Source organism: Rhizomucor pusillus (assembly GCF_041956525.1).
Source record: "Rhizomucor pusillus strain CBS 183.67 unplaced genomic scaffold VTP01scaffold_4, whole genome shotgun sequence".
Classification (NCBI taxonomy): Eukaryota; Fungi; Mucoromycota; class Mucoromycetes; order Mucorales; family Lichtheimiaceae; genus Rhizomucor; species Rhizomucor pusillus.
The window spans coordinates 337156-350286 of record NW_027192146.1 but is presented as its reverse complement, the minus strand read 5'-3'; the positions used below and the strand labels follow the sequence as shown (position 1 = coordinate 350286).

Sequence of the window (13131 nt, the reverse complement as noted above, 5' to 3'; positions counted from 1 at the left end):
TTATTGCATATAGTACGGGGATGAATAGACCGGGATTTGCTGATACATTTTTTTATGCTCCAAGGCTGTGGGGCCAAGGGCATTAATTGCACGACCGCTTGCTCGAGGATCTAACGATATGCAGGCCGAACAACGTTTCGAAAGGAACACAGCGCGTAAATCGCTCATGATCTTTGCCAAACTTTTGAATAATGCGCTCTTTTATGTTCGGCTTATGGTTGAAACAGTTTCTTGACGCTGAGTTTGAGTGTCCACTTTGACTACAAGAAGCACATATAGATCCAGCATTGCTGTTGGCATTTGCCGCGTGGCGTGCAGCTTGGCCATCTTTCTTTTGCCTTTTATGTTTTGCGTCGTCTTCTGGATCCATACGTCGTTTTTTCCCAACTTGAAGAAAGTCAGACCTCATTTCGGCATCTCATGCTTTTGAAGACTTACCCCTGCTATCATCCTTGTAAAGAATGCATTTCTTGTTAGTTTTGCGTTTGTGGCCACTTTGACCACAATCCCGGCAAACCCCTATGTAAAGTAATGTTTAGAGAGATAGAATCGAAAGGACGGAAAAGTATTGCCACCAACCTTCCTCTTCTGCGAATTGTTCTTCAACTCTTTTAGCCTTCTTTAATGCTGCAATCAATAACGCCGGATATAGAGCTATTCCAATAGATAGAAATATGGCAGATATAGTTTCAATAAGCTCATAGTCTTCATTGAATGGAAAAAAAATGTCGAAGGAAAGAAAGTGAAGCGGAAATCAATATAATCCGCAGCATGTGATCCATTTTTTGGGAGAATCAATGTTTCAGTGTGCGTGTCTATGTCCAAAAACTGTGCTTTACGAAAGCGATATGAAAGGACGAACACTGCGTGAACCAAAATAATCAAATGATGTGTGCGAATGTATCCAGATATAAGCTCGAAATAAAGTCAAGAGAATATGCATGCAGCTGCCTTCATATTTAAGGTTATTCTGACAAGGACGAACCATATACAGATTATTGCTTGCCTTTCAAAACTTCTTTCGCATCCACATGAGACGTCGAGAGGATACCAGATCTTCTTGTGAAGCTTGAAGCGACACGGGCTTTTGTCTGCGATGCTGTGGATGTCCTCTGATATGGAGCAGGTTGCGATAGACGATAAGGCTATGGAGGGCTGATTCATGGATGGTTATTGTTGTTGTGTTTGACAAATCCTGGAATATTATTACAAGTACAGCACTAATAAAGATTGGTTGAATCGTATTTAGATCAACATATCATACTTCTATCAACTGCTTGAAGCTTATTTCTTCGTCTGGGGCGAAGATAATGGGCGAACATCTGCCTGTGCCTTTCTGATACTTTAAAGGAACGCAACTCAAAGTTGAAAGGGCAAGGACATCTCATATCGTTCCGGGATGCATGTAACCACGTCTGGTCATTCAATATGGTTGCCATCCTGTACTGGGTACTGTCGGTGATGGACAAACAAACATCCTTCAACCGTAGGTTTGTGGATGCTTTGAAAATTGATCATCAATCACGAACCAAATACCTGCCTCTGCGGAATACATTTCTACCGGGCTGCAGATCAGACATAATTCAGAAACAAGTGAGAAAATAAACAGCAAAAGTAGTGCTGCGTGGGCGATTGTTATGGAAGTAGCGAGATAAAATTTATGTGACTTTGCGTGGAATCGAAATCTTCCAGAGAAATTTTCAGGAAGTATTGTTCTCCTCGAGTATTTTTCCAGTAGTTCCTTACAATAGGAGAAGAGCCCTCCCCGCGACTCTGCGCGTGACAGAAATCAAAATTCGATGCCACATGCGTGACAGCCTTCATGATAATATAGCCGCATAGCGATGGTGAATGGAAATGGCATTGTTAGGAATCCATTAAACATCAAAAAAAGAGGCTCCACGGATTCTTTGTCATAGAAGAATTGACAGGCTGTATTTATACTACATTTTCAGAAACATATGACGCTAGAAAACCGCTAACTCACAACAATTACAGGTAAATTTGATGATTAGCGTTAAAACATACCCGCATACTGGTTCCTTAGGCTGCTTACCTGCACTGAGCAAACCCTTGCTGCAATTACAGTCAGCAGCTCGGCCGCGTCAAATGTTTCCTGTGAGTTAGCGTACGTCTAAAAAGAGAATATCAGCGTGTTGCTCACCAGGCACAGAGGCGGGAAGGATAGCCCGGAGGCTGTATAACTACGTCGACAACGGCTTCCTGTTCAGCGTGTAGAAATTGTTCTTGCAAGTATTGCCCAAAGATGAGAAAGATAAGACTTCATGGTACCTGTCAGAAAGAGTTAAGTTATATATGATTGTTTCCAGTGACTATCAAAAAATGCATATATACTCGCCGTGGAGAACCTGAAGAACTAGCTCACTACATGGATGAAGGAATGCAGAGTGTAAGGATGAATGCCCATCGACTTATCACTTCTCTTCTCGTGATATCATATGTATGCAATCATCACTTCTCATGTGTCCTATCTTTCCATGTCAATGCATAACAGCTGCATACTTTGTTTGGGTCTCTGCGCTTGCAAGGAGATTCCGATGCATACAACGATTAAGTATGATGGTCTCCGTAATGCAATAAGGTCGTTTGGTTGAATTTGGTCGAATACTTTAATTGTGAAAATCGCAAGCATTTGCATATCATCATTCTCATTTGCTGTAATCAGATGGTATGGGCTTTTCTAGACTTTCAGGATTTTAAAACATCTTAGTCACCTTTTTTGTATTGTTATTTTAATATCATTATGACTGATAAATTGTCACGTATTTCTTTGATAAAAGGTATCAGGAGACCATACAGTCAAACAATGCCGTCACCAAAATGTCCTAACTGTGAATAATATTTTATCGACTGGAATACGATGAAGCAAAAGATCGCCTGTTGCGTTGCCGATCTGACACATGCTCGTGATGTTTTGTTATGAAATAAATCGATAAATGTGCAATTTTACTTTGTGGATTGATACGCCAACAATTTTTGAAAAACCTGTAATTGTAACCTGAATTAAAATCCATATGTTTGCAGAGTCTAAAGCGTAGCCACTCCAGTTAACGGTATCCATTTGCTTGATCCTGCCTGACTGCTTGGCGTAGCCTTGAGTCATCAAGGACGACCTTGTGTCACCGTATCCAGCTTTCTAAACGTCCCGCTTTTCAAAAGAGCTGGTGGCTTGCTGACATTGCAAAGAAATTGGATTGACATATCTACTGCTCTGAAAGATGAAAATATTTGAAAGAGATATCATAAAAGACAATACGATAAACGTTGCAACTTTTTGTATATTTTACATAGAGCTACCATTTTTCAGTTTGTAGTCGCATATTCATTTCGAAAAGTACTATGCGCTCCGTGATAAGTATCTCCTATGCTTGCTTGTTATTTTAAACATATAACAAGCATAGAATGATCTATAATGGCAGTAGTTCTTCCAATCTTCCCGAGAAAAAGGTAGAAAAAGGCGTGCTCAGTCTGTGGGTTCCTTCTCCGCTGCGAGTACGCAGAGTCAGGCGATGAGAAGTCGAGCGACCTCAATCGTCAGAAGCATATTACTCCTGTTAACAATAGACTTTTAAGACATTCTGAAAATAAATTTCAGAGTATACGTTGTTTTTCTGCTTGCTAAGTAGATATCTGTTTGCAATTGAGATGTTTCTCTTTGCCGGGATATCTTAAGAATTTACAAACTCTGATTTTATTACCAGAAAAGGGCACGAATAGGTTCTAAATTTCGTATCCTAGTGGAGGAACGTATCCAAGCTTATTGAAATAATCAATAGCAGCGTGCGCTTTCTGAACAACAGCTTCAGAGGTGATATTGAACTTCTTGTATAGGTCTTGATACGGACCCGAGGCACCAAAGCTCTTCATGCCGACGTGAGCATGCGCGTATCTTTCCCATCCCCAGACACCTAGTGCTTCAACGGAAACTACAGGGACCCCGGGAGTAAAGACAGAACGCTTGTAGTCTTCCGGCTGCTCATCGTAAAGTTCAGTGCACGGCATAGATACGACTCTTGCTGGAACTCCTTGCTCCTTCAAAGCTTTTGCTGCCTCCACAGCGATGGAGACTTCGGTGCCTGTACCGACAAGAATGACCTTTGCGCCAGCCTCATCCTGCATAACGTATGCACCTCTGGCTACACCTTCTAGAGAAGAACCTTCTAGCTGTGGTACTCCTTGACGAGACAAAGAAATGACGGAGGGGCGAGTGTTGTTTTTAAAAGCCATCAAATATGTTCCTGAAACTTCGTTACCATCGGCAGGGCGGAAAGTTAGCATATTGGGTGTGGATCTGGTCAGCGTCAAAGTCTCGATAGGCTGGTGAGTAGGACCATCTTCTCCAAGACCGATCGAGTCATGAGTCATGACATACAGAACTTGCAAGTGGGTCAGCGCTGACAGACGGGCTGCACCCCAGCCATACCTGTCGAATACCTCTCGTCAGTCCCAGTTATAATGAAATGGAAACATGTTCCACCGCACTTACGTCAAGAAATTCAAGAATGTTGCTCCAATTGGAATAAAACCGCCGTAGCATGCAAAACCATTCATGATGGCAAACATACCATGCTCACGGACACCGTACAGCAAGTACTGGCCTTTGTAGTCTCCGAGTCCTGTTGATGGCTGAAAGATATGAGAGTTAGCGTTGTTGCTGTCATTGATAGATAGACTGTGGCACTGTGGACAACTTACATGTTGGAAATCTGTAGCGCCTTTCCACCTTACGAGGTTAGACGATGATAAGTCTGCCGAACCGCTCATAAAGTCTGGAATAATTGATGCCAATGCATTGATGACCATTTCGGAGGCTTTGCGGGTTGCCAAAGGCGGATCAGCGGGTGTGAAGCGAGGGATTACAGATGCCCATCCCTCGGGAAGTTGCTTTGAGAATCTTCGCTTGATTTCTGCAGCTTCTGCAGGGTACTGCTCGGCATATTTTGCAAACAACGCGTTCCACTCTACTTCGTATTGCTCACACTTTTTCCGGCGCTCGGCATACAAATCATAGACCTTCGTTAACATGACATCGTTAACCCCTGATGTTCTTTGCTCCACGAAGCCAAGGTATGACTTACGGGTTGTGGGACTGCATAGCTTGCATCGGTGTCAAAACCAAACTTCACCTTCAGCTGGTGGACATCCTCGGCTGAATGGAAGAGTCACTGTGAGAACGGGGACAAAAGAGAAGCCAAGATGATGGAGCTTACGTGTCAATGGAGCGCCATGCACTTTAGGCGTATTTTGTATCAGCGAGCCGTATCCTACACAAACAAAAAAGCAAGGCAAACATCTTAAGCGCTGCATAGCATATGCTCGCTGCGGCTTGTAACTTTACCGATAGTTGTTGATATCTTGATGAGTGATGGTTTATCCGTAACCGCCTTGGCTTCATGGATAGCCTTCTCTATAGCTTGCAAGTCATTGTTGCCATCTTCAACCGTAGATACATGCCATCCATAGGCCTCGAAGCGTTTCAAGACATCTTCAGTAAACGAGACATTGATCTCACCATCGATCGTAATATTGTTAGCGTCGTAAAGAGCAATAATTTTACCAAGTTTCCAATGTCTATGAGAGATGATCCTATTAGCACCGCGGAAAATCCATCGCATCGCATTTCTTACCCAGCAAGAGAAATGGCCTCTGCAGCGACGCCTTCCTGAAGACAACCATCACCAACAATGCAGTAAGTGTAGTTGCTAAATATCTCGTAGCCTGGGCGGTTGTACTTTGCTGCAAGGTGAGCTTGAGCGGCAGCCAATCCTACGACGTTTGAGATTCCTGGATAGCAAAAATTACCAGTTAAAAGGCGATACATGCACCAGATGGAAGCGAGCGTGTCACAATATTGTTACCTTGACCGAGTGGGCCTGTGGTGACTTCTACACCGGGAGTATCTGTTGCTTCGGGATGACCAGGCGTTCTATTTATATATAATGCATACATTTGTGAATCGTTTTCACCTGGCGTATAACTAAATACTTACTTGCTGCCCACTTTTCTAAAGTTCTTGAGATCATCAATTGTAATATCATAGCCTAGAAGATGCGAGACAATATATTGCAGTGCGCAGCCGTGGCCGTTGGATAGCACGAAACGGTCGCGATTGATGAAATCGGGATTCTTGGGATTGACATTCAGGAACTTTGAAAACAAGACATGCGCCATCGGTGCACATCCCATCGGAGCGCCTACAGAGCAGATCGAATCTTGTTAGCAAGTTTGGGCATCAAAGTGAAGCCGCTTTTTGCATGCTTACCGGGATGCCCGGACTTTGCGCCACATGTAAGATCGCCGGCGAGCACACGGATCGTGTTCACAGCTTGCTGCTCTATCGCTTGCACCATCCTTGCGGAAAAGAAAAGGTACAGAAGGACGAATGCCTACAAACAGTGCGATCGAGTATTGTATTTAAAGGTTGCTGTAGGTTGCAGAAGGTTTGAAAAGATGCTTTTGACTCTGTCGATTTTCCGAGTCGTGAACGCGTTTCTCACACCCACACATGCAACGTGACACACCGAGACATCAATAAGATTTCTACAAACAACGATTATGATTTGTTCTCTTCTTATCACTACAAGGTTGCAAGCCGCATTGTATTCACGCGTTCAAATACAAATATTTTTATGGTGTGACAATGAAGACAAATTTCTGCATAACGGCCTAATGCACAATCCTACTTGCACTTCCCGTAACAACAACAAATAGAAGATCATTCATAATCCCACACCGGCTCCTTGAACGTTACAACATCTACTTCTGCCCAATGCGCCCGTCGATTCGATTTCCCAGACGGACTGTGGCAGTGACGGTGTGGTGGGTGTCTAGAGTATGACGATCGTCGTTCATTTTCGTAGATTAACGGTTCGTGTGGATATACAACCATGCTGTATGGCCGGCGTTTGTAGCTTTCTTCCGGAGGATATTCTTCCATGTAGAGGCGGTCGTCATTCGGGTATAAATATGACGAGCTAGCGCGACGGCGACGATAGCGTGTGTCAAGATATATGTCCTCGCTGTCATCGTACGCCTGCATATCTGGTAGATCGCGTTCAAATTCTTGGTCATACTCTACCAAGTGGCCATCAACACCGTACTTCATGCTGCGGAGATGAGAAGATCTACGACGGCGGCTGCTCCTAGGTCTCGACGGTGGTCTCTTTTCTTCTACTATTTCTTCAGATGGCAACAAGTCTCCTTCAAAGGTGCGTCTTCGTTGGTCCAAAATAACCGATGGTACCCGTGATACAGGATATTCCATCTCATCTGCCCTCTCCTGTACCTCGGCCTGTTCGTAAGCGCTAGTATGTTTCATAATAGGGCGTGGAGAAGCAGATTTGCCTGGAGTCGGATATGCCTGGTCTGGTACTTGCAGTAACGGCTTCTGGTATTCCTCTTTGTACGTCTCTGGAAGCTCCGGTTCATGTGGGGTGGAAGACATAGGAGCAGGAGACAGTGTCTGCTGGATTGTGGCTGCTGCATTGGGTGCAGGCGAGACAGACGCAGATAGCTGATGATTCAATGAAATATGGTTTGACAATGTCACCATGCTTCGGGATAAATTATCGTGCAATGAAACGGAGGACTCTTTTGTCTGCTTCTTGGATCCAGCACAACGCTTCAGTTTTGAGAACAGTGACTTCTGTGCTTTTTTCGGACGCGGGATGTAGTCTAATAGATAGTTAAAAAACAGTGAACTAGAAATTGCAAAGCAACGCAAAGCATAGCTTACCAAACATTGCGTCTGGAGGACCTTTGTTGTATTGCTTTTGTAGCCATGGTATCATATTTGTTTCTGCATAGATACAATGGTAATATGCATTGTCTTGATAGGGGAGAGCTATGAGCGAAGGAATCATAAATACTACAGTTGCCTTATTCTTACTGTATGCGGCCATTCTGTCTTCTCTGGAAGACATCTGCCGAACATCCCGTACGCTTACTCCTTGATGTACTTCACCAGTTCTGTCACTAGGTGTAAGAAATGGTAAATTTCTGTTTCGATCAAAAGCATTCGTTTCTTCCGCCAACGCTGCTTCTTTGTAATATGTGGGTGCCTCTTTCGGCTCAACAGCGTTTTGATCCTGAATATCATTACTCTGCGCCATGCAGGGCTCCACAGAATCATAGTAGGCTTGCACTTGAGCATTTGGAACGGATTCCTCTGTAGAGCAATCCTGCTGCAAACCGGTATCGTCGTGCTTTGTGATCGTATAACCCGAATCGTTTCTGTGATCGTAAAACATGCTTTTTGTGGAAGACCTTCTTGTCCGTTTCTTTTCGTAGACTTTGGGATCGTAGCCAAGTTCCTCTTGATAACCTTGATCCGTATATGCATGCATAGATGGTAAACTTTTTGGCCTCTTCATTCTCTGCTTTTGCTGTTTCTTCTTGTTGCGTGGCTGGCTTTCTCGATGCAAGGGAAGAATATCAAGAGGCGTGCTTGAGAGCGTCTGCTTCACTATATCTCCAATAGCAGCAAAACGGAGTCCATTGCCTGCTGTACTCCATGACCTAGACCGACTTTGCGGTCGGTCCTGACAGTCGATGCATACATAGTCGCTATCACACACTTTATCGCTGGAGCTATGCATGTTAATCAACGGCCTCTCTTTCTTGCATTTGTAGCACATGCACACAGACGGCTTCCTGTCCAGTTCTAGGATGCTTCGCGGCGTTTGACTCTTTGAAGTCGCGGATAAAGGCCGTGAAAAATTCCTGGCAGCAATGTAATGAGCTTCTTGTTTACTGAATCTCACGTGATCGTGAAATAGGATACTCTACTCGAATTCTCTAGTTGCAATGGATGTCTTGTCGAACTCGCTCTCACTATCACAGCATGATTCTACCAGGATTGGTCTCTCGGATTTGAGCAGCGATGGTTGAGGACTCTGCTCCGTAAGCTGTATTTTGAACTCTCGATCGATGTCTTGGTCGGCTGTTCGTATATGCAAATCGTTCGCTGGAAGATTGTCCGTCTTTGCCATATTTTGGTCTTCCAAAAGCCCAATGAATAAAAGTCATGTGTATTGTCTTAAAAAAGTCGACAAACCTCCAAGATACTCATTGATCTCTGAAAACAGCTCTTGGAGCATTTCTATTTGCGTGTTAGAACGTTAACAGTTTATCGTGCAAAAATGGTTCTTTGTATACATACCTTGATTTTTGTATCTTGATGCTGTACCGCGCATACTGAACTCGTAAGCATGTAATCTGTAGGCAGAGAAAGCAAGAAAGGGAATAAAATTAATACGCGAAAGCAATTGTTAATATGAAACAGGAACGTCCATTTGAGAAGCAGAGAAAACATTTCCATATTTGGTTGATACCCGTTGCTCATCCGATATTGTTTACACCAGTTATGAGCTTATGCAACATTTTCTTCCTACGCTCGCAGCATAGTGTATAAAGTTCTTGATTTGGAATGTCCCAACTCTTATCGAGAACCCTGTGCCTAGTCAAGTTGACTAAACTAGACTCAAAACGTACAATAAAAACATACTAACATTGTTGCAGCATTGCTTTGGAACACTCGCATATAGGAATATTATTACTAGATGTAAAAAGCGTACGTAAGTTTGTGAGTATGTGCAGGAAAGGATCGGAAAAAGGATGGTTATATGGGGCCATTCAGTATAAACAAAGCAGGAGAAGGTGTGTTGTTGGTGGATTTCGAAGGTGAGGCGGAGGTGGATGGTTTCACAGATAGCTCATGCGCGCTGGTATGTCTCTGCGCTTTTTCCTTTCGATGAGATCCGCTTCTCGGAAGCGGTGAAGATTCGCTGTTGGAAGGTGGAGGTATCCGCATTTGAGGAGGCGACGCTTTGCCGACTTCTTCGCCTTTCAGTCCTAGACTCCGTAGTCTCCATGGCAAAGCACCCATTCTTAAATTGTGGCATATCAATCTCTTGTTAGTTACTGCTCTACATGAAAATTATGCATTCTAGCAATGACTCACCTAGCGTAAAACATTTGCAATCGCAAGCGCATGATTTCGTGGTATAGGTCGGGTATGCTTCGAGACTTGTAGTATCCTTGACGAACGTTGCGTATGAATACAAAGAATTCGCATACAGCTACCAGTCTATCTCGACAGTAGCGATCGATACAAGCCCAGTCGTCGAAATACGACGTCCTGAATCTGTAAGGCAACGAATCCTGATCCTGCCGACCGCAAGCCTGGCAAGCATTGGTAATACTGATTGGGTTACCGCCATTGCTAATTCTTTCCCACAACAGATTTTTTGAGGCTGATATCCTCAAAGGGACATCGGATGGACGTTGAGCTTGTTCTTCCAGGAAACCAGGCGGCGTCTCTTCAATGAAGCAAGTGTTGAGAACTATTGCTTCACTGACTTTCCGAGCTGACAGTCTCGCATTTGCACCAAAGCGCAAGCATGGTTCAATGTCCTCCACTTGACAATGCTTCATGAAAGGTAGAGTATGTAATTTCTTTAGCGGCACCGACGCGCTCGTCTTTACAAACTCCTCAAACTCTGCCAGAAGCATTTGGTCGACAGTATCTGCAACAGGCAATGCCGAAATCTGCAAGGATGATCTATCGGAAAACAAAAGCGACATATCTCGAGCACTTCGATGATCTACGCTATCGCTGGCTGTTGCAACGGATTGTGTATCCTCATTGTCCTCGCCCGATGATACTGGAGTGGGTGTAGCGGAAAGTCGCGCTTCTTGTTCTTGAGCCATCTCTTGCATTTTTTCTCGCAGTTCTCGAAGCTGCATTTGCTCAGCGGCCAATCGATCCTGCGTTTCTCGCAGCTGCATTTCGAGGTGTTTTTGTGCAACTTCCAAATTATGCTTTTCGCGTTTTTCGTGGGCGACCATCCCGTTGGCTTCCTCGAATAGTCTTCGTGATAAATCTTCGAGTTCGCTCTCCACCATGTCTTTGGAATGCTGGATCTCCGCCACGCGTTCGATCTCATCGACGTATTTTTCATTTAATATCTCCATATCCTTCTGCAGCGCTGCAAACTCCTCGTCTTTCAACCTCAATTCACCTTCCACTTTGGCCAGCGATGCCTGGAGCGTTTCAATTTCTTCCAATTGTTGCGTAATCTTTCCTTGCTCCTCTTGAAGACGTATTTCTAGATCTTTAACCTCTTGTTCATGCATTTTCTTCTCGCGTTGTAACTGTTCCATGATGGGTATCGTGCGACCGCATAGAGAGCAGTCCAGGGAATCTCTATCCGCGAGAATATGCTGACAAACGCACTCTTCCGAAACCGTTCCAGGTTTATTGCCGTCGCTAGACGATGATGACCGCGGCGTAGACAAAGCTTTACTTAATCGTGAGATGCGGAGGGGAGTTGGAGACGATGAGCTTGGAGACATTGGGAGGGACGGTGGTAGCGGTATGAATTTGGCTTCGTCGTTGACCGATTTGTCATTTACAGCAGCTTGCAGACGTGAGTAGAGTCCAGCAATATCCTTAACAGTGTCGACAGACGACTGCTGCTGGGACTCCTGGGGTGTTGTTACCATACTTGCCTTCCTCCCTCGAGATAGAGTGAGAGCAGAAAGCCAGGAGGAAGCGGAAACGGAAGAGAGTTGAACCAATCATACGTGGCTTCCCTTTTTAGAGTTCTGCAAGCGCACTCGAGTTAAGCTACTATGGTGTGGGGAGGAAACGACAATGCAGTCCAGAAATGGGTCAAACAACTGACCGAAAACGATCCGAACTTGACTTCACTTCACATTTTGAGCGTACGACGACTCTCAGAACAAGATCTGGTGTCGATCTTTGCTGCGATCGCGAACAACACGGTCCTTCAAGAATTCTCTTGTTCTGGCCAAAAGCTTACCACCAAGTCGTGTGAACAGCTATGCTCCACGCTTAAAGCTAACTCAACTTTGAAAAAGATCAACGTTGGTAGTCAAGAACTCGGACAGGATACGAGCTTATTTGGCTTGATTTGTCAAGGCCTCGCTGAGAATCAAGGTCTGACGCACTTTGATGTTGAAAACAAAGCGCTTACGGATGAATGCATCGATATCCTGTGCCGCCATCTGATAAACAACAAGACACTCCAGTCTCTCAACCTTGCTCGAAACAAGCTTGCAGACAACGCAGCAGAAAGCTTGAAACGTATTCTGGGTCAGGAACAGCACTCGCTAAAGGAGCTGATACTCTTTGGGAATGCGATTGGCCCTGCAGGGGCACGAGCGTTGAGTTCGAGTCTGCATTTGGAATATCTTGATCTGTCCAACAACCCACTCGGCGAAGGCGCCGCAGAGCTTATCAATCCCCAGGCCACTAAACTGCAAGTCCTGAAGCTTAACGGTGTTGCGACAGAACCACACGGCAATGCTATCATACAAGCTATGGCTGAGCGACCCTCCAACCTGCGGCATATTGAGCTTAATGAAAATCACATCGACTCTACGCCGTTCAAGGATCTTACAGACTTGGGGTGCGTAGAGGAGCTCCATTTGCGAGACAACAAGATCGACGATGAAGGTATCGCAAGCTTAGCAGAGCATCTAGCACAGCGTAGCTGGGAACGATTAGAACTCGGAGATAACGCTATCAGCCATCGGGGATTTGGTCTGTTGCTCAACACTTCCGTGAAGCACATTGGATTGTTCAACAACAAGGTCAACAGCTTCCCGGATGATTTACCATCATTCCTAGAAAGCGGTGTCGTTTCTTTGGATCTTGGCTGCAACCAAATCTCTGTGCAAGATCTAAACATCATGGTAGATGTCATCCTTGCGAACGGCGTACCCAAGCTAAGAGTCCTAGAGATGGGAGGAAATGCCAAAGAAACGGAAACGGAACAGTGGAGCGCTGCTATTGAGCGACTAACCCAGGGACGGCCAGCTATCAACGTAGCCTGGAGACGCTACATGGAAGAACGATAAGAACATTGTACAGAGCTTTAATTTTTTGTTTGTTTGTTACCTGATAAAGGAAAAATATAGATAAGCAATTCCGGAAAGATATATGTCGGTGATCGCTGGAAATTAGATTGCAGCAATGAAGGTTGCGTGTGATTGCGAGTGATGGGGTCAGGGCAACGTGTAGACGGCGGGGAACGCCGCTCCGACAACGATGGTGACACGGATCAAAGCGCGAAAGCTATTAAA

At 44.7% G+C, this 13131-nt stretch overlaps 4 protein-coding genes across 4 annotated transcripts; 1 reads left to right on the top strand and 3 right to left on the bottom strand.

Moving 5' to 3' along the window:
- Positions 1-3741: 3741 nt before the first annotated feature.
- Positions 3742-6371, bottom strand: VTP01DRAFT_7432 (uncharacterized protein; the record flags this gene model as incomplete). The annotated part of the gene is made up of 10 exons (XM_069386444.1): positions 3742-4444; positions 4508-4647; positions 4717-5034; positions 5100-5170; positions 5232-5285; positions 5360-5592; positions 5649-5805; positions 5880-5947; positions 6011-6215; positions 6284-6371. 10 exons carry the CDS (start codon positions 6369-6371, stop codon positions 3742-3744), a joined length of 2037 nt encoding a protein of 678 aa, XP_069241898.1.
- A 365-nt stretch (positions 6372-6736) lies between these two features.
- Positions 6737-9215, bottom strand: VTP01DRAFT_7431 (uncharacterized protein; the record flags this gene model as incomplete). The annotated part of the gene is made up of 6 exons (XM_069386443.1): positions 6737-7695; positions 7757-7849; positions 7910-8742; positions 8809-9019; positions 9077-9121; positions 9182-9215. 6 exons carry the CDS (start codon positions 9213-9215, stop codon positions 6737-6739), a joined length of 2175 nt encoding a protein of 724 aa, XP_069241897.1.
- Positions 9216-9640: 425 nt separating this feature from the next.
- Positions 9641-11526, bottom strand: VTP01DRAFT_7430 (uncharacterized protein; the record flags this gene model as incomplete). Its single annotated transcript, XM_069386442.1, has 2 exons — positions 9641-9908; positions 9983-11526. 2 exons carry the CDS (start codon positions 11524-11526, stop codon positions 9641-9643), a joined length of 1812 nt encoding a protein of 603 aa, XP_069241896.1.
- Positions 11527-11655: 129 nt separating this feature from the next.
- VTP01DRAFT_7429 (uncharacterized protein) lies at positions 11656-12906 on the top strand (the record flags this gene model as incomplete). Its single annotated transcript, XM_069386440.1, has 1 exon — positions 11656-12906. One exon carries the CDS (start codon positions 11656-11658, stop codon positions 12904-12906), a length of 1251 nt encoding a protein of 416 aa, XP_069241895.1.
- Positions 12907-13131: the final 225 nt, after the last annotated feature.